General features: G+C 41.8%; 1 protein-coding gene across 2 annotated transcripts in view; it reads right to left on the bottom strand.

Annotated features, from left to right (window-relative positions):
- The window catches only part of KMT2A (lysine methyltransferase 2A), a 147,049-nt gene that overhangs the window by 49,696 nt on the left and 75,610 nt on the right, over positions 1-21,743 (bottom strand). For both annotated transcript variants that reach the window (XM_075840137.1, XM_075840136.1), the window contains exons 16-25: positions 17,634-17,807; positions 15,447-15,557; positions 14,425-14,498; positions 13,453-13,640; positions 12,747-12,853; positions 10,639-10,776; positions 10,385-10,543; positions 9,514-9,631; positions 6,776-6,854; positions 1,471-1,637 (exon numbers count right to left, since the gene is read on the bottom strand). In XM_075840137.1, the coding sequence (XP_075696252.1) occupies positions 1,471-1,637; positions 6,776-6,854; positions 9,514-9,631; positions 10,385-10,543; positions 10,639-10,776; positions 12,747-12,853; positions 13,453-13,640; positions 14,425-14,498; positions 15,447-15,557; positions 17,634-17,807 (1,315 nt within the window). The remainder of the gene's footprint in view (positions 1-1,470; positions 1,638-6,775; positions 6,855-9,513; positions 9,632-10,384; positions 10,544-10,638; positions 10,777-12,746; positions 12,854-13,452; positions 13,641-14,424; positions 14,499-15,446; positions 15,558-17,633; positions 17,808-21,743) is intronic.

Consider the following 21,743-nt stretch of genomic DNA (forward strand, 5'->3'; position numbering starts at 1 on the left):
AATAAAAAGGAGTTATTTAGAAGTGTAAAAAGAATAATAAAAGCACACATATATGGTATCGCCACGACCATAACAACCCAAGCAGAAAAGTTATCAGGTTATTTAAAACACATGGTAAACAGCGTAAAAAAAAGACAAAAATGAAAACAAACCTACAAAAGACGACAAAATGTAATAAAAACAAAACAAAAAAAAACACAACTGTGGCATCTGTGAAAAAAAAATGACGGCTAGCCTCTCTCTCCATCATCATCTCCAACGTTCTGATGATTTTTATTTCTAAGTAGGGATCTCACACCAAGGTACTGGCATTGAATCTCTTCAGTATGTTAGTTGGAGAACCGTACATAAGGTAGTAAAAACCACGTGCTGACTGGAGATGTGTTTACACTATGTTCATCTTTATCCCCTCATTAGTTTTAAAGGGCCTTTCCCATAATCATTATTTACATCTGACCGGTGGGGGTCCGACCGCTGGGACCTTTGATCGTGACGAAAATAGCGCTCAGCAGCCTTATAGAACTGAATGGAGCGGTGGCGGAGCATGCGCACTAAGGTAAGCCTGTTCTCCTGATCAGTGGGGGTCCCAAGCAGTCAGACCCCCACCGATCAAATACTTATCACCTATCCTGTGAATAGGTGATAAATATTGATTATGGGAAAAGCTTGGTGTAAAATATAATAACTAGTGCCCCAAGGGAATTTATACAGGAACTTTTCTTCATGTTATCATCACCCTCCACCCAACTTAAAAATCAGAGAGGATGTTTGTCTCATTTAGGGTCAATGCACACAATGCGTATTACGTGCGGTTTTGCGTGTGGCAAATCTGCAGCGTGACACAGTACCAGAATAGTCAATGAGATTCCAGCAAATCTTACACGCTGCCGTATTTTTCGGGACTGAAATTGACCTGCGGTGCGTTTTTTAGAATTCGCAGCATGTCAATTTATTATAAAAAATTTTTACTCTCCTCTCTCTCGTTTTGATGATTTTGTGAAGATATTTGCTTGTAGACACAGGCATAAGTGTAATGTGTCAACTCCGCACATCATGAACTTTTATTTTTTGGTGGTGTTGTGCATCTCAGGTTCCACTTGGGTCAGACTTTTAGCCACAAACATGACTATTTATGCATTTACTTTACGCAAAGTTTTGGGTGTAAGGTGCCAGGTAGATTTTCACAATGTGGCAGGTGCCTATTTTTACAAATTATATGGGTATGGGGGAATATTTTTTTTTTATAATTTTTTTTCTTTGTGTATATCAAAAGTGTGGAAATTGTCCCCCCCTGGCAGCGAAAGCATTAAAGACAATGATGTTATTGGCAAAGAGATCTCTACTTACATATTCTAGGGAGGGTGGGGGACTCTGCAAAATTCCTTAGTAGGTTAACAAAAATTTGATTAAAAAAACCAATTTAAATCAATGACATCTGTTTGGGTCGCCACTACACCCTGTGGGCCTTACCATGTACTTCAACACGTGGTGGACTGTGAGCAATAGTGCGGTTCTCTTCATGGTGTACAGTGCTGTTGATATCCGATTCAGTAGGAGGGGGCCTACACTCCAGGATTTTACATGTATAAACACAACGTTTCCGGGCATCTGTTGTACTCCAGTACACTCGAGAACATCTACACAGAGGAGGTGGGAAGAAAAAAAAAACTGAGTAACCAGTAAACAAGTTTCCATCAGCCCAGAAGCCGGGATTATTCATCCTTCAGACAACACGGACATTTATTATTGAGACAACAGTCTAGTAAACAGGCCATTTACAAACAGATAATCTGCCAGGTTTGGAGATGGAAGGGATTTTCTCTAAGGGTATGTTCACACGCTGCGTTTTCAGAGAAAACCGCCTCTGATTTTCAGCCATTTTTGAAGCTGAAAACATTTTTGAGGCGTTTTGAGCTGTTTTTCAATTGATGCAATGAAAAACCGCTCCAAAAACGACTCCAGACTTTTTTTTTTATTTTTTAAACGCCGTTTTTCCCATTAAATATCAATGGAGGATGTTTGTGGGCATTTAGCTAACCTTTTTTCAGGCGAATTTGGGGGCGTTTACTCCCCCAAATACGTCTGAAAACACAACGTGTGAACATAACCTAATAGTCGTTCACGTGTTACACAATGTTTTAAGCCTGTTGATATGTGCATGGTAGACTCTGCTGACAACACATAGATTCCTTTTTTTGTTTGCATGGGGGGATTGTGGACGATGACTGTATAGTATCCAGTGGCATAAAAGTCAGGGCTTTACATTCAGTGTAAACGCCAAACATATGCCCTTATCCTGATCCTTAAATCACACATAGGGACCTTCATTACGATCTAGCCAAAAAGTATTGTAGCGATAATCAATATATGTAAATCATTGAGGACGGAGCCCCATTGACTTTCATTTTAGTCTCCATGCAACCCAACAATCAAAATTTTTAAGTTGACGTAGCTGTATGAGGCCTTGAATTAAAGTGGGGCGAGCTGAATGTTTGACGTACATGTCATTTGGCATTCATATTACATTTTATCATGGGATATATATATATATATATATTTATTTTTTACACTATTCAACTTTTATTTTATTATGCCGTGCAGGCAAATTTCTACCTAAAGTATGGGCTTACTGGCATTATTACGGCACATTACGGTCCACTTACCGAAGCCCCAGGTTGCATGCATTAAAGAACGAACCCTGGCTTAACCAAGGAAGCCTCCTTCCACTTAACACCGCAATCAGCATGAACCATTGTTTAAGGCAGTGTTCCCCAACAAGTGGCTCTCGGGCCTCTTGCATGGGGCTCACCAGCTGAAGATATTATTGTGCACTAGTGGCACCGTAGGGGTTAACATTATTATAATTTGGTGCTATGGTAATAATCATATCAATAGTTCTAATACGAAGGTTAGAGCCATCACTCAGTCATGTCCTTAATAGTCTTTTTACCTTTTAATACTCAGTGTGACTCAAATCCACCTGTCATATTTTTAAAAGTGGCTCGCACACTACAAAAGGTTGGGGACCTTTGGTTTAATTAGTGAAACGGTCAGGATCAGAGGTTTATTTGATCCCTGAACAACCTAAACAAACCTCACACCAAACCAATGGCGTATACAAGGGTCCCTCAATATAGCAGACAACCTAAAAGCGAACCAAAAAAAGGGACATGACCCTCAAAAAAATAGTATACTGATGATATACAAGAGTACAAAAATCTTTATTAAATATATTACACAATGACATAATACAGGATAAAAGAGGAACCATACACGGAAAAAAGTACAGCAGGGTCAGATGGAACAGACCATGGACAGAGTCAACCATCAAAAGATGACTAAAAACACACTCTAAAATAACCCACAGGAAAGAAAGTAAACGTGGGCACTAAATAGCCAAAACCCACATGTAATCAAAATGCTGCCTAACTAGTAAGAAGTAATATCTAACTAGACTGGAAGAGCCCTAACCAAACATGAAGGCACAAATGGCCGTGGAGTCCCTGAATACGTCTATATGCCATGAACATGGGATACATGCGTCCAGATACTTCTTACAGATGACTAATCATGACCCGGATCTTATTGAATTTGTATTATGTCTTCTTGATTATGCTTTGACACACAATTTTTTTATATTTAAAGACCGTCTCTTCCTACAGCTCCAGGGCACAGCAATGGGGGCGACCTGTGCGCCCTCCTATGCCAACCTTTTCCTGGGGCTGTGGGAGAGGGATATTGTCCAGCAGACTCCGGGTCATGATTCGGTACTCCTGTGGTCAAGGTATATAGACGATATTCTTTTTATCTGGCAGGGCTCCACGTCGCTCTTAGAATCTTTTCTTGCTTCTCTTAATGTTAATGACCTTAACATTAAACTCACGTGGAAATATAGAAAGACCTGCGTTGAATTTCTGGATATCTGCATCATGAAGGATGATAGGGGTTTTATTTCAACCGATATTTTTCGGAAAAAAACTTCCACCAACTCTCTCCTTCACGCTTCCTCCGCACACTACCCTAAGGTTAAAAAGGATATACCCGTGGGCCAGTTCTTGAGGGCAAGGCGTATCTGCTCCAGTGACAGTAGCTTTGAGCGCCAAGCATCTGACATGACAATGAGGTTCAAAAATCTAGGTTATAGTCAGAGGGATATTAAAAGGGGCTACCTTAGATCTAAGCACTCAACGCGCGATGGACTTCTGGTGAGTAGGCCTAAAAAGACTTTCAATCCACTTTGGACTGAGATTCGTGATATTCTACAAAAGCACTGGAGGGTCCTTCTTACCGATCGTGATTTGGCAGGGATTCTACCTAGTTACCCCTCCATTACATGGAGGTGATCTAAGAACTTGAGGGATCTCCTGTCATCTAGTCATTATATCCCCAGTATCCCTCCCAATCCGTTTGGCAGTAGGGGTCCTCCCTGGGGTTCATTTAACTGTGGCAATTGTTCTGCGTGTAAGTACATTCCACGCGTTTTTGACTTCTATAGTTCAGATAGAGGTAAAGACTATAAAATTATGTATAATATCACATGCAATACAGCAGCTCTGGTATACTTTGCCACTTGCCTTTGTGATCTCATTTATGTTGGCATGACCAGCAGGCCCTTGAAAGTACGGGTGTTGGAACATGTCAAGAAAATCAAGTCCGCTTCTAATGCATTGGACTTAGAGAAACTACAACCTATTGCCCGACACTTTCGTGAGGTTCACTCCTGTAACCCTAGGGGTTTTCAGGTACGTGGAATTGATAGAGTTTCCCTGGGGTGTAGAGGTGGTGATGTACGGTTGGCACTACTAAGAAAAGAAATGAAATGGATCACGTTACTCAACACTGTGGCACCATTTGGTCTAAACGAGGCCACTAGTTTCAGGCCCTTTTTGTAAATTTCAATAAATTTTAATCAATTTCAATAATGCGTGAATTTTATTTTTCTAGGGTTTTCTTCTTGTTTTTTAATTTGTTTTTTAGTATCCTTCAGTGTGTATATTAGTAAGTGGGTCTGCTTACTTATATCTTTCTTTGATCTGGAGAAGATTATCTACGGCTACAATTCAAGTCTAGGATTGGAGAAGACAAAAAGATTCTTACAATTCAAGTCTTTTTGATTCATGTTGATTTATTATTTTCTATTTATGCATTATTCTTTATATATATTTTTTTTATTAATATTTTTTTATTTTATTTTATAATATGTTTGACCTATATATACTCTGTTCATCTGTAATATATATATATTTATACCATATATTTTCTTTCTTATTATTTTCTCTGTAAGTTATACTGTATTGTGTGTGATTACTATATCTTATTTCGGTGGTCTCAAGTATTTATATTTCTAATATTTTTTCTATTATATTATATTTTTGTACAGTGTATGCTTGTTTATTTCGTCTATTCAACTCTGCTGTACACTATATGGTTTTTTATTTTTATGTAATTATATATTGGCTTTTTTTCACTTTTTTCATTTTGTTTGCACTTCATGTACATATTCATTTATATTTATATATATATTTATATAATTCTTATATATATATTCTTATTAGCACATATTTATTCACTATATTTATATTGTTCTCTTTTTATTATATACTATACTTATTATCACTATTTATTACTTTTTTGTATTATTATTATATGTTTCGCTGGGTTTACATTATTGTGCACTTTATTTCTATTTATTTATTTCATTGTCACCTTTTTCACTTTATCTTGTCAGTATAGTTGATACATTTAATATACGAGCTGCTGTTTATACATATTTATTTATATCTCCAGAGTGTCTCTCCAGTTACCCCTATTTCTCTTGAATATGTAGTAGTTCCCGCTTTTGTAGTTTTCATATCCCTATCTCTGTCCGAGTTATTCTGGTTGCCTTCCCTGCGATGCATGCACAGACGCTTGAATGCGCATGCGCCGTGGGACCCACATCTGTGAGTGCCACTTAGCGTCTGGCGTTGTCATGGTGATTTTGTCATCAGGCGGCGCCAGGTCATCTGACGTGTGGCGCGTCAAGTGATGTGTGTGTCATCCCGCGGGCGTGTCAAGCGCCGATTTGCATCCGTCCCAGGTGAGTTTAAACCCCATTCCATTACTATATAAACCCCTAGAGTTTTATTTCATGTAGCCTCCTGACGAAGCCGGTCTACAGGGCGAAACGCGCGTCGAGGCGTTCACCCATCCATCCATTTTGGTACTTTTGCACCGCTCTCCATCATGTCCCAGGGTATGTGCTGGCCTCTAGTCCTTATATAATCTATGCATTACTATTAGCTAGGGTTAGTTTGAGTCTCTTGGCCATTTGTGCCTTCATGTTTTGTTAGGGCTCTTCCAGTCTAGTTAGATATTACTTCTTACTAGTTAGGCAGCATTTTGATTACATGTGGGTTTTGGCTATTTAGTGCCCACGTTTACTTTCTTTCCTGTGGGTTATTTTAGTGTGTGTTTTTAGTCATCTTTGGATGGTTGACTCTGTTTGTTCATGGTCTGTTCCATCTGACCCTGCTGTACTTTTTTCCGTGTATGGTTCCTCTTTTATCCTGTATTATGTCATTGTGTAATATATTTAATAAAGATTTTTGTACTCTTGTATATCATCAGTATACTATTTTTTTGAGGGTCATGTCCCTTTTTTTGGTTCGCTTTTAGGTTGTCGTTTATTTGATCCCTGACAGAAGTATGGTTGTCGGCCGTTCCCCCGCATGTGATTGCATTGGCACAAGCTCTGACAATAAAGTGGGAAGGGAAAAAAAACAATGAAACATACTGATAACCGATGGGAAAAAGCTTCTCCTCACAGTCTGATAAGTCACTGAGGATCCCAAGACAATCTACAGTCATGGAACCTGAATAAAAAAAAAAATGAGTTACATTAGGTTTTATTTCCCACTCATGTCTAAAGCTAAATTAAAAAAACTGCTGGTTTCCAGTTACACAGTAAGGCCTCATGCACACGAACGTAAAAAAGTCTGTAATTACGGGCCCATAGACTTCTATTGGCCACGGGTACCTTCCCGTTTGCTTCCAAAACCTGTAACAAAAAAAAGTTAATACTTACCCGGAACTCCCAGCTTCTTCCTCCAATCCGGCCTCCTGGGATAACGTTTCAGCCCATGTGACCGCTGCAGCCAATCACAGGCTGCAGCGGTCACATGGACTGCTGCGTCATCCAGGTAGGTCGGACTGGATGTCAAAAGGGGGACGCGTCACCAAGACAACGACCGGGGTACGTATGAACTTCTTTTACTTACAATCGCTGCGTTCCGCTGCGGAAACTCTGCCCGAAAGGGCTGCCCCTTCTCTCTTTCCAGCACTGATAGAGAGAAGTGGCTGCCGATTAGTGCAGAGAAAACGGGTCCGTAAATACTGGTGGAATACGGGTCGAATAAGTGTGACAAAGGACCCGTATTTACGGGAGGAAAAAATAAGTTTGTGTGCATGGGTCCTTAGGCTAAGTTCACACTTGAGTTGTATAATCCGTTACTCCGATCAGTTTTTAGACCAGAATAAAGGACAAAAACGGATCAGTTAAAAGCCCCATTGTATCCGTTTCACATTAACACCAATGATATAAAAAAAAAAAAAAACATCTGTTACACAGCCGGTTTTTTTTTACGTAAAAGTCCTGTAAAATGCAGTTTTATCACCATCAATAACATGGACGACTAAGGCTTCATTTACACTACCATTAATATAAGTTTAACTCTCTTGCGTCAGAGGAAGAGAGGATCTAAACATTAAAGGGAGAGAAACGGTTCAGTTAGAATTACCATTGGTTTCAATTGGTTTCCGTTTGTCTCCGCTCTCTAGGTTTCCGTTTTTTTATGTAAACAAAAGTTCTGCAGACTGCACTTTTGCTTCGACAAAAAAAAACCAAAAAAAAACCTAGAGAACGGAGACAAACGGAAAGCAACTGAAACAAAATAATTACCATTGAAATCAATGGTAATTTTAACGGAACCGTTGCTGTCCATTTAATGTTTCAATCCTCTCCTCCTCTGATGCAAGAGAGGTAAACGTATACTAACACTAGTGTGAACTTAGCCTAACATAACAGATGCAAACGGATGCAATTATAAATCCCATTGATTTCAATGTTTTTTTTTAACTCATCTGTTTTTATCCTCATTCTGTTCTTAAAACGGATCAGAGTAACGGATTATACAACGCAAGTGTGAACTTAGCCTTAGAGATAAGCGGTTGGTTCATGTTTCGCAGCAGAAAGGAGAGAACCTCCAATCTGTTTCCTGGGGCATTCAGCAGAAATCTAAAATCATCCAAACAACTGGAGAAAATATTATATAATAGCTTAATATTGATTGAAAAAATAACGCCCCCCAAAAAACTAAGTATTAGAGAGTTTAGTACAGTATCTATGGATGATCGACACAAAAATGTTCATATCTTTATCATAATATATAATACAACAAAATCCATAACTTCAGCAGAAACTATAGAGTGTGATCAATATGTTACAGAGTATAAAACTTGTGGCTCTTCACGTTACCTAAGAACAGATGAAGCCGGGCTGATTTTAAATAAGTAGCATTATAAAGTAGAACTTAAAGAGGCTCTGTCACCACATTATAAGTGCCCTGTCTCCTATATAAGGAGATGGTCGCTGTAATGTAGGTGACAGTAATGCTTTTTATTTAATAAAACGATCTATTTTTACCACGTTAGGAGCGATTTTAGCTTTATGCTAATGAGTTGCTTAATGCCCAAGTGGGCGTGTTTTTACTTTAGACCAAGTGGGTGTTGTACAGAGGAGTGTATGATGCTGACCAATCAGTGACCAATCAGCGTCATGCACTCCTCTCCATTCATTTAGACAGCGCATAGGGATCCTGCTAGATCCTTATGTGCTGTCTTATACTAACACATTAACGATACTGAAGTGTTTAGACAGTGAATAGACATTCCACGGGATGTCTATTCACAATCTCTGCACTTCGCTAACGTTTGTTTGGTACTTACAGCAGAGCAAAGCGTAATCTCGCTGTAACCTGTCATTTACAGCGAGACCTCGCGAGATTAGGCTTGCTCTGCTGTAAGTACCAAACAAACGTTAATGAAGTGTGGGGATTGTGAATAGACATCCCGTCCAGTCTGGAAGGAATGTCTAGTCACGGTCTAAACACTTCAGTAACGTTAATATGTCAGTATAAGACAGCGAACAACGTAGTGTCATTATGCGCTGTCTAAATGAATGGAGAGGAGTGCATGACGCTGATTGGTCAGCGTCATACACTCCTCTGTACAACGCCCACTTGGTCTAAAGTAAAAACACGCCCAGTTGGGCATTAAGAAACCATTAGCATAAATCTAAAATCGCTCCTAACGTGGTAAAAATAGATCGTTTTTTTAAATAAAAAGCACTGCTGTCACCTACATTATAGCGCCCATCTCCTTATGTAGGAGATAGGGCACTTATGTGGTGACAGAGCCTCTTTAAATTAGGAGAACTATAATTTTTAGCTTCACTTGTAATTTCTAAAGTCTCACCTATCATCATATGAATGTTATCTGGCTCCAGACCGTTCAAAAATTTCCTGCGTAAATTAAGTCCTTCGAAGTCCACGACCACTCTTCGAAAAACCTCAAAATTGTTATCAGACACAACCTGTAAAGAAAGCGAAAAATTAAGTATCCTTATATTGCATAGGGATGTATATTTTTTCTTACTATACAGGGATACAGTATATGGTCCGCTGCTGGAAATATGTAGTATTACATGGCGGCCATTGAAATAAACGTTAATCCATGTAATACATGGGACTGGCCAAGTCTGCCAGAGCGAGAAGTGATGGTCACCATAACGTCCATGACCCATATGCTTTAGGGCATATGGACAAAGGTATTTATTAACCCCTTAGTGACCAGCCTATTTTAGTCATCAGAAGGCCGACCCCCAGCTCCAGCCTGCAGGGGACACCTGTGACGGCCTAGCCTAAGTCCCCTTAGTGACCGCCGTGAAAAGGCATCTTGGTGATCACTAAGGGGGTTAAATAAACAACATGTCACGTATGGTTTTCTGCTCTCTCAAAAACAATTTACTTATTTTGCCTTCTCTGCATGATGCGAGAAGCACAGGACACCACTAATGGCTGTACTGAATGGATATCATGAATTTCCCAAATACACAGAAAATGTAGACCTTTGTTACAGATGGGCATTTATTTATACAGATGTCTGAGCAGTTTAGGACATCAGCTCTCCGCATTAACCGCTGGTGCCCTGAACCACCCAAACAATGCACAAAATTATCAGAATTTTTTTCCCCAAAACTTTTTTGCCCGATAACGGTCGAAGTAAATTCCTTAAAACGTATCTAGATCTACAAAAAAAAAAAAAAAGGTCAGATGAACACACTCACCTCCCCCTTGATAATGTCCCTGTGTTTCTGGCAGTAAACTTTCTTATCCTCTAGAAACACACAGTTCTTAATCCTGGAGCACATGAAGTGGTAATTACTTATGCATGAAGTCAGGCAGCAGCCAACCGTGGCTCCTAACTTCTGGCAGTACTCGCACCTCTGGGGAAACAAACAGAATACCAGTATGAGAGCGTGGCAGGTGGACTGCGGGGAGAACACACTGGGCACTTCCATTAAGCTCTCCGTAACCCTACCAGTTGCTTCCCCCTGATCACGGCCATGTGCACGTTCTTAAGAGAACCGTCATCATCCTCAAACACCTCCGCTGACCACAATGCACAGTTTATGTGCGTCCACTCATCTTGACCAATGTACAAAAGACGGCCAGCATCCTGTAATGACGTAAGGGGAAAGCACTCATCAACTTGTACACATTTAAAAAGAACAAAATAGATGGGACTTTCAAATTCAGAAAGAATGGACTGAGAACAGAGGTCAATGGAATATTTAATATGTCACGTTCGGAAAACCCCTTTAAAGGAAACCTGTCAATATAAAAATGGTACTTTATTAGAGGGCACCATTTAATAGCTGAAGAGACTCTGTGTGTAGGGATGTGTTTTAAATGTACCTACACTTTGAGATGACTTTTCAGAATAAGTTCCTTGTGACTGGAGCAAACAAGCGCCGATCAACTCGTCTCGTTGATTGGCGCTCGTTGCACCTGCCAAAATTGGCCAGTGTAATAGGCCCTTTAACGTGTCCTTATGTTACAATTAGCCTGGCGTAAATTATAATAAATTTGTTGGGCCGCGGTGGTCATGCCCTTTCCCAGAGGTCACGCCCCTTTCTACAAAAGTGTCGTGGGTGGTGCAAAAAGGGCAAGTCGCAATTGGGACTTTTGTGACTTTTCTAGTGTAGAAAGGTTGATAAATTACTCCCAAAGTCTGCATGTGATTTAGGACTGCTCTTTGGACATAACTTCTGTGGCAAGTCTCTTAGATTTATTACCAGCAGTACTAGACAGAACTAGTGGCATTGTATACCACCAGCACGGAGGCTCCTCCACTGACACTGCTCTCTGCTACAGCATTATCATAACTGAAGATCACGAAAACCACTTCATTTACCATTCAGTTCCTGCTGCGTTTCAGGGCTTAAGGGTGGCTATAGCTTCTTAAGCCCTGAATGCAGCAGGTACCAAATGGGTTAAGAAGCTGCCTGGGAGAACGGGACTCCTTATAAAACAATCTCTGGACTCGCAGTATTACACACACATCAAATCCCAGTCCCCCTCACTGCTGCTCCTTTTCATTGTCGGCATTCACTGAAGTAGATGCGCTGTGCAGCATGTCTGCTTGTTAATAAAGCTTTTTTTTCTCTCTTCTGCTATAGGGGCGGGACCTGTAACGATTTCACGGGTCTGGGAAAATCCACAATCGCGCTAACTTGAAATGGCGAATTAATCGAATTAATTAGATTAATCGCCCAGCCCTAATATATATATTACATATGCAGCAACATGGAGGACATTATACAGCAGTAATGAGCCGTGTAGCTGAGAATCCAGCAATGGGGTGACATATAACTCTTACTATGAGCAACTGCAGAACGTCTGTCTTTTTCCTTTCTGTAACTCTACTCTGCTCTCCTCATTCCCCCTCCATAAACTTCTATGGGCAGCTATAATCTGATCCCTCGGTAAGCGGAGAGCTTGTTTTGTTTAAAGGCCCTTTTAAACCGGCCGACAAGCGGCCGATGCAGCGAGCGCCGATCAACGAGATATCGTTGCTCGGCGCTCGCTTGCTCCTGTCACACGGAGCTATGGATGGGGACAAGCGGTCTTTACTCCGATCGCTCGTCCCCATACATTATCATCATGTTGGCAGCGCGTCTCCCTGTTTACACAGGGAGTTGTGCTGCGTACAACGGTAATATTTCACTGTTTTAAAACGATACGACCAGCAGATGATCGAGCGTTTGCTCGTTCATCTGCTGATCGTTCCCCTGTTTACACAGGGCAATGATCGGCAACGAGCGTTCTATGAACGCTCGTCTGCCCGATAATGGTCAAGTGTAAAACCCCCTTGAGACAAGATGGATAAAGCTGTAAATTCAGAGTTTGTGAACAATTTAGGAGGGGGGGGGGGGGGGGGGGGAGGGGTGTGACATGATAAGTAGAGAAAGAGGCATTTTTCTCTAATAGGATATATTACAAAGTTCTTTATATTTGCTTATAGTGTTGACTTATGCAACGATTGTTCAAAGTGCAGCGTTAATGTTTCAAGTGCTGTGTTAGAATGCAGTTTTATTAATCCCCAGCACCACACCTCTTTTATTGCCAGGCTTTTTAGATACTTACATTGGCATTGTCATCACCATACTTGAGGCACAAGGCGCACTGACGATTATCCTCCAAACCATGCGGAGGCGGCAGATCTGCATTCTCATCCCTGCTATGATCTAAAACTATTAGAAGATAAAAAATTCAGCAAATTTATCAAAACTGTATTGTCACATGGAAAATCAATTTCAACTAAAACCATTAACTATTTGAATACAAACTTAATGTAAGATTCCTAAAAGCTGGCATATGGGACATCCTAAATTCTTAAAACATCCTTATGTATGAAGAGAAACCCTTACAATGATTATTGCTTCCCGTCACATAGCTTGAGTAGCTGAAGATTTAATATTCCCATTCACCAACATAACACATGATTCCCGTGGATGACCAGCTTAACAGGGACATTCTGACATTTTCCATTCCTTAGCCTCTTTTTTCCTCTTGTTTTAAATAAGGGTAACTACACACGTGCCTAATAGCACCGTCTTCTTGCCATTACGCTAATTACCGCTTTGCGATACCATTCGCATTTTACTGCCATTTTGCGCTGCAGACTGTAGCCACAATTGTTCTACCGGAAACAGCGGACGCAAAATCTACAGAGCAAAACCATGGCAATGTAAAACACGTATAGTTTCGCGCAGCGGTGATTAGCCGCAAGGCAAAAAGACTGGCATTTGACATGAGGGAAGTTACACTAAAGCAAACTGATTTGACAAACCTGTCATTGGTGGCGTTGAACGTGTCGGAGGTGGGGACTCAGGATCACCTGGAGATTTAGGTTTTGGAGCTGGAATAATTTTCTTCATTAGTGGAGGCTGGACTGCAAGGCTATTCTCCCTCTCCTGCCACTGGGCATAGTTATGGTCCAGCGAGGGTGGCAGTACTGCATTTGGTAACATGCTGCTACTGTAAAAAGACAGAATTATCTTGACCGCAGTAAAGCGTTTGCATATGAATTTCTTAAAGTGCACTTAAACTTAAAGTATTTCCTGGTGGAAGGTTTGGCATTTGCATATTCTGATCAGTCACGTTACCCATACCTCTTAAAGATATGCAAACGAGTGAAATATCGTTTAGACTGAGTTTCAACGAAGGGCAAATTTTCTATTTGGGTGTATTCACACTGCGTTTACAGTGTACGTATATAGCGGGAGTATTTTCTGACGTATACCTCCGAGGGACGCCACTGTATAGGCATAGAGTGGCATGCATTGCCCATGTAAAAAAAAAAAAAAAAATGCATAACGTGCAGTACACGTTTCTCTTGCGGGATGCCTCTGCAAGGACTGTGCTACTCCATACAGATGAAAAAAAAAAAGGTTTACCTGCGTACCGTATACCAGCCTGATGGAGGCCAAAAGGACACTCTTTTGAGCTCTGTTCGGTGAATAGGGGCCTATTAATATATTTGCAGGCACATACGCCAAGCCGCCACTCCAAATGCAGTGCGAATTCAGACTTATCAAGTCTTATTTGTCACGTGTAAGACAATGGATTTTAAAATACAGCTCCCTACAAGAACACTACGAAACTCAAAATGTTAAAATAATGCATAACAGGGCATATCAGTTCAGCACAAAAAGAATGACGTATTGAGTGCGATTTAGTCCTGTGTTTAACACCTATTTACTACACTTTGCATCCAATTTGGGTATTCTTACACATTTATGACCAAAAACAAATAACTTACTTGCTAGCAACCTTATTGGGTTCCCAAAATCTGGACTTCTTAACACTGAACCATGGGAAAACGCGCTCCATTTGCTAGAGAGAAGAAAATACATATGGTAAATGGAGTAAATCTATAAAACCAGCTGCCACAACCTGCCAAACGACTGGAGACGAAATCTCAGGAAGAAGTTCTCCAGTTGCGGCCAGTCATACGTTTCCCCTGCAGCGGTGGTCAATGTACAGGGAAGGACAGTTTCCACCAGAGTGGACGCGGACGTTCTGCTCCGGCTCATAGAGGAACATGAAAGGAAGTTCTTTAAAAATTACCCATTTAAGCCCAAATAACTGGCAATGATAAACCACCGTTATAAGCAAGTGTGGGGCCAAGTCCATACATACAAGCTTTGTGGCATATTTCCATGGTATTTATTTTATGCATAAAGGACATGCCAAAAAAGTGAAAACATTATTATTAAAAATAATTTAATAAACCGGCAAGAAATACTACATCTAAAAACTGCAGTTTCCATAAAGGTCATTTCAATAAGATCTACAAGAAATGGCAACACTGACACCAACGCAAAACTTGTCCACAATGGGCAATCCCCTTGTGTTAGAATGGTCCCATTGAGATAAGGTAATTACGACCCGATTACAAGTTGTCCCAGCTGTAAAAGGTTAGCGAACCAAGCAGCAGGTGATCATTTTCCCTACAGCGCCACCACAGGAGAAACCAAGCATTACACAGTTCCTATTGAAATTAATGGGCTGTCCTGGCAATGCTTGGACATGCTGGATCCTCCACGACGAGAGACTCTTTGAAATATCTCTCTGCTCCGGCTAATAGGAGGAGGATCAAGGACAGGAGATCCTCATCTATTTATTCACAACTCCCTAATAGTATATTTAAATATGGGTTTTGTAAACCGGACAACCCCTTTAAAATGTTAATATTTTTATTTTATTTTTTAAGAGGTGCTCGTGGTGCATTCACTATCTGAAGGTGTACAACTTTCCTAAAGGAAAGCAACATTTTCTCACCTTTGTGAAAAAGGATTTCACCATGCTGTTGGCTTTCTTCAGCTCAGGCTGACCACCATCTGCATTCATAGCAGCCTGGACGATCCTCACAATGTCATCGCTCATTTCCAACTACAATTATGGGAAACATAAAGATAGACACAGATATGAGAATGGTGAAAGGAGACATGCCCACCATTAAAACCAGCTTCATAAGTAGAAGTAACATAAGAGTAGAAGCAGAAAAACAAACCTACTGACAATTCCGACAAACCCGGGCATGTTAACTTTTACATGGAATAAAACGGAACGTTTGAAATTGCGTTTCATAAGATTAGACTATGCGGTGCGATGTTTCCGCACATAAACTCCTATTTTATGCCTCATGCACACGACCGGACTCGTAATTACGAGCACGGCCGGCCACGGGCAGCCGGCCGCTTTTGCGAGCTGTGCTGCCATTATAAAGTATAGCAGCACGGCCCGTAAAATAGAAAAATAGAACATGTTCTATTTTTTTTAACGGCACGGGCACCTTCCCGTGAGAAAACGGGAAGGTACCCGTGGCTAACAGAAGTATATGAGAAGTATATGAGCAGTGCTCAGGAAAAAAAGACAATAAGATGGATTGTGCAGAAGGGAAAACTGCGGAATACAGGTGACAGGTCTGAGCACTGAGACCCCCACCAATCGCTAAAACGCTCGTGGGACGCTGAGCCGCTTAGTTTCTGTTCAGTTTTTCTCGGAAAGCAGATATAGCGATGTACAAGCCTATAGACTTTCTATTGAGCCCGTACTCCGCTACATCAGCTTTCCGAGAAAAGCCGAACAGAAATGAAGTGGCTCAGCGCTCACACGAGTGCTTCTGCTGCTTCGTTTTAGCAATTGGTGGGGGTCTCAGTGCTTGGACTCCACCAATCAAAACTTCTGACATGTCAGAAGTTTGTTGAACGTTTAGTTACCCTTTAATACTCAAGTTTACACACAACGACTTATCCAGATAATCGACCTAGAATGACAAAACTTTATGAAGGGTTTTTCCAAATCATATCATCTCAGTGTCTTCGTATCCTGACAGGGAACAGGGTGAGGGGCATTACTTTAATACATACAAAAATCCCATAATGATAGGCGTTTTCTGATTTCCTTGTAAAAAGCTATGCAATATCCATTAGTTCCAAAACCAGAAAGACCATTCGGGAAAAAAATTTATGGTCTGCATTCAGGCATGTGACAGATGTCAGGCCTGAGGAAGATGCTTGTCCAGCGTCGAAACGCGTTGCCTTTATTAAATTAATTACTTCATTTTTACTTTGCTTAGTCTCCGTATTCCTTCGATCTTTGTTGTAGCAGCGCCGTGTATGGTCCATTTTTTCCTGTTTATTGCCCTATTTGTTGCGGTGACCTCCGGGTCGACCAGTTTTGATCTTGGCAGCAGCACATCTTTTACTTACCATCTTTTTATTGATTTACACCAGAGTTGTGCCTATTTTTGAGCGAAACCGTTATAGGTGAGAATGTAACGGTCTCTACCTAGATGTTTTATCACCTTGGATTTACCTCCACTATGTGGCGCCGTGCATTTTTTTTCTGTCGCCCTTTCCAATTCTAAGGCAAATTATCACACTGGATATTAATTTTTAGTAACTATTAAAGAAATGTTGGACACCAGAGTCTACCCTGATGGCTCAGAAATATTTACATCTACAGCGAACTGTGCCTAGTCAACAAAAGCAAGTAAAATATAGTCAGAATCCTGGTGACCATAATTTCAAAAACTGAATAGTGATTAATAGAATATATGAATTTCATGAATACGTTTTCAAATGTAAGTGCCGAGTAACGAGTTAACAGAATACTGTAATAGGAAATAACATATTTTGGGTTGAGTTCCCTTTTTACCATAACAGGATTTGGTATTGGCTGAAAGTTTGGATAAATTTAAAGGGTTAAACATCTTCCACAAAAAAAAAAACAACACACCATATACAGGATTACAAGAATCGACTTAGAATGTGGATGCGGGGATCTGTCGGATTGACATTAAAGATCAGGAAGGAATTGTTCCCACTTCATGGCAAATGGGTCTGTGCGATTCAAGAGTGGGCGTCGCCTTACTCTGGATCAACTTGATGGACACAGTAATAGTTACATTATTAAAAAGTTGGAAAAGGACCTATTGCCAGAAGGTGCAGTCCCTCTACTTACCACAGAAGTGTACCTTCCAAGATCCATCTTCCTCTTCACCACCTCAAGGTCAAGGGGAGGCTGCTCATCCTGCTTGCCAACTTGAATAAGAACCGGAGGATCGGGACCCTCAGGAGAGCTTCGGGATGGCATGTTCTCTTCTGGCTCTGGGTTTAAGTCAGGAGGTTTTGCTGACTGAGTACCAAAAAAAAGGATATTGTTGTTTTAACTTTCTTACATTTTCCAATTAATCTGCGGTTTGTTGCTATAAGTATTTTTATTGCTGATGAAGAGATCTGCTGTTTAACATCATTTAATTTTGTTAGTCATTTAAAAATATATCAGATCTGCCTTTTGTTTCTCTTACAGAGAGTAATAAAAACGTTTTTTAACTGTCTGAGGCCTCATGCACACGACCGTAAAAACACCCGTTATTGCGGGTCGTTATTACGACCCGCAATAACGGGCTCATAGGCTTCTGTTAGCCACGGGTACCTTCCCGTTTGCTCACGGGAAGGTACCCGTGCCGTTAAAAAAGATAGAACATGCCCTATTTCATGCCGTAATAACGGCACGGGCATCCCATAGAAGTCTATGGGGCTCCCGTAATCATGGGTGGCTGCGTGTGTTCACCCGTGATTACGGGAGCGTTGCGAGGTGAGGCGAGGTCAGGGGACTACCCGGTCTGCAGGCCACAGCCCAGTGGCGTAACTACCGCCGGGACTACAATGAAAACTATGGCAGAGCGGGGAGGTATCTCCCCGCTCTGCCATAAACAAAAGACATGTATCCCCTATCCTGTAAAAAATAAAAATAAAAGACGTTCATACTTACCGACAACTTCCTGCTTCCTCCAGTCCGGTCTCCCGCCCGTTGCCTTGGTGACGCGTCCCTCTCGACATCCGGGCCGACGTCCTGGATGACGTTTCAGGCCATGTGACCGCTGCAGCCAATCACAGGTCAATCACAGGCTGCAGCGGTCACATGGACTGCCGCGTCATCCAGGGATGTCGGGCTGGATGTGAAGAGAGGGACGCGTCACCAAGACAACGGCCGGGTAAGTATGAATTTCTTTAACTTTTATTACAGAAAAGGCTGTCCCTTCTCTCTATCCTGCACTGATAGAGAGAAGGGGCTGCCGATTAGTGCAGTGCTATTTTGCTGCCAAAAACGTGCTCGTAAATACGGGTGGAATACGTGTGACACCGGACCCATATTTACGGGCACGGGTTCGTAAATACTGGTGCAAAACGGGTGGAATACGTGTGACACCGGACCCGTATTTACGCCAGTATTTACGGGTGGGAAAAAATACGGTCGTGTGCATGAGGCCTCACGGTACAAAACCTTTTTTCTTTCTTGCTATAAATAAATATGCGCATACACGGATAAGGAATGCTTTACACAAAAACTAACCACAAAATGTGCACATCACTTTTACATTTTGTTTATGATAGTTTATAGGGGAGATGTTTTAAGACTACGCCAAAAAAGTAAAGTAATATGCAACAAATTTTATTAAAAGGGCACGTCTTAATAAATTTGTTGCATCTTTGGCTGCCTTTGCGACACAGAATTTAATAGACGCCAGCCGGGAGAATAGCGTAAATCATAGTGAATGCATCAGGCAGCAGGTCACCGTGCCCCTTCCACTAAACTCTGACAAATTTTTCACAACCGTCCAAAATTGTGTGACCTTTGCATCATTTCTACGCCAGAAAACTGGCTTACTGGCGTTAACCAACCCCCACCCCACACCGTTTAGTATATTAAAAAAAAAAGGGAATTAGAGGAAAGTGACATTTATAAGAACTATTGTTTAATGAAGAACGCGTCATTTTGTGCGTAGGGGTAGAGTAACAACGGGGAATCAGTATGTGATAAAAGTCTGGGCAGTCTAAGGGTATGTTCACACGAGGTCATTACGTCCGTAATTGACGGACGTATTTCGGCCGCAAGTCCCGGACCGAACACAGTGCAGGGAGCCGGGCTCCTAGCATCATACTTATGTACGATGCTAGGAGTCCCTACCTCGCTGCAGGACAACTGTCTCGTACTGAAAACATGATTACAGTACGGGACAGTTGTCCTGCAGCGAGGCAGGGACTCCTAGCATCATACATAACTATGATGCTAGGAGCCCGGCTCCCTGCACTGTGTTCTGTCCGGTACTTGCGGCCGAAATACGTCCGTCAATTACGGACGTAATGACCTCGTGTGAACATACCCTAAGCAACGAGAACCACCCACGGCAACATCCTGAGGTTGCAGTACCAATGCAGTATGGGGGAATTGTCTCATTTACATATATTGAAAAAATTACACTCTTCCCTAAGTGAAGGTTCTAGTGGTCTCCTGATTGGACGCTAAAGCGGTCACTAAGAACAGAGGGAAGGGGACGGCAGCATTCAGAGCAGAGACCCTGAAGCACTGAATATGACGAGGCCACCGCCATGGCACTTGCATTCGCAGAGATTTCTCTGTCTTGCAACTTGCATTGCCGGTAACCGATATAGTTACGCTACACTCCCCACCATGTATATAGCAACGTCATCGGTTTTGAGGACAGATTCCCTTTGATTACCTCTTTTAAAAAACAAAAAAACGTCGACCTCAGTACGGTGGCTTCAACAGCCAAGCCGTTAAAAAAAGATCTTCTAAATTTGGGTGGAAGAGAGGTCCCTGAGAGAGCAGGACACCTGGCTGCATTGGACCAACCAGGTCGGAGTACCAGTGTAAACTGTATACTGGCCTGATAAAAACGCTGGAGCGGCGTTGAAACGCATTGCTGTTGTTTTAAGAGGCAAATAAAATACCCCCTTTACCTACTTTGCATCATCGTTGATTTATGTATATGGCGGCAGCGCTCTTTCCCCTGCTTAAGGTTCTAGTAAACTCAGAAAAATGTGAAAATATAGAGGTTAAGAGTTACAGGAGGAGAGGGCTGGAGGGGAGAAAAGCCCACCCGGAGTGGTGAGGCTGTAAGGATCCTCACAAGCGGAGCGCTGTTACAGGTTTCTGCACAGGAGCTGCGCCTGGCATGAAGGAGGAGTGTCTGAGATGGAGGAGGAAAAGGAAGATCCCTGCGTGTTGTGCCCCAATGAGAAGCAAAGGAAACTACGTGCTGCCTACTGAGAATAAGGCCAAGCCCTCTGAAAACGCGGCCCAGCAAGGCCAGAAGCCAGGGCTATATTTATGGGGAAAGTCGGATGGAGCGCCACAGCCTATGCCATGTTGATGAAGAGAATAAACCAGAGAAAGACAGCAAAAACGTGGTACAAGAGAACGAACTACCCCCCAAGAGGCGCAGTCTGGCTGTGGCTGAGTGTTTTTCTGCTGTGGCTCAGGCTGGGAGAGAAGTCAGGGAGTAGATCACTGAAGATAGTACTGTAAGGCCCCATCAAAGAGTAGGTGCCCCAGAAAAAATAAATGATAGAGGGGGGGGGGGGGGGGGTAGTGAGCGTATATTCCACTCAGATCCTCTCTTAAAGGTGGTCTACAAGGTCTGCTGCCAGGACTACAGCAGGGTCACCCCTACAACGTGCCTTCCTTTTGGAGGAAATGATGGGAAGGGGCTAACAGGGTGATCACGCGGCTGGAGGCGTAACAAGGGAGTAGGGGCTGTGCGGTTTCTCTTTTAACCTGGCGATAGGGCAGTCGACAGTGAGGTTAGCTTCAAGGAAAAGATTCCATGATCGGTTACCAAGGAAGAAATCCAAAAAGGAAAATTCGGATTGTCCCCTCGCGCTGCTACTGTTGCATTTGCTTACAATAAAGCTGGATGCGATCTTAATAATAGTTTGATTTATTGGGTCTAAAAGCTGTTAGACAGAATAAATCAATAAATTCTTCCTTGGTAACAGATCATGGAATCTTTTCCATTGTGTATCATCTGGACCAGAGTTTCCCAGAGCGGATCCCGGGCTGCAGCTCCTTTGAGACTTCCTTTTGGATGTTGTGCTTCCAAGCACAACACCACCAGGTCAGCATAACAGATCACCTGATTATTGCAACCTTATATACCGTTTGATGCACTATGTGCGCTTTGTCTGTTTTTTGAGGTTTACAAATATAGACAGTAAGGTTAGGCCATACTGTTCTCCCTCCTTGTAGTGGGGTAACAGGGTTATC

The sequence above is a fragment of the Rhinoderma darwinii genome, chromosome 10, assembly GCF_050947455.1.
Source record: "Rhinoderma darwinii isolate aRhiDar2 chromosome 10, aRhiDar2.hap1, whole genome shotgun sequence".
In the NCBI taxonomy this organism is placed as follows: domain Eukaryota; kingdom Metazoa; phylum Chordata; class Amphibia; order Anura; family Rhinodermatidae; genus Rhinoderma; species Rhinoderma darwinii.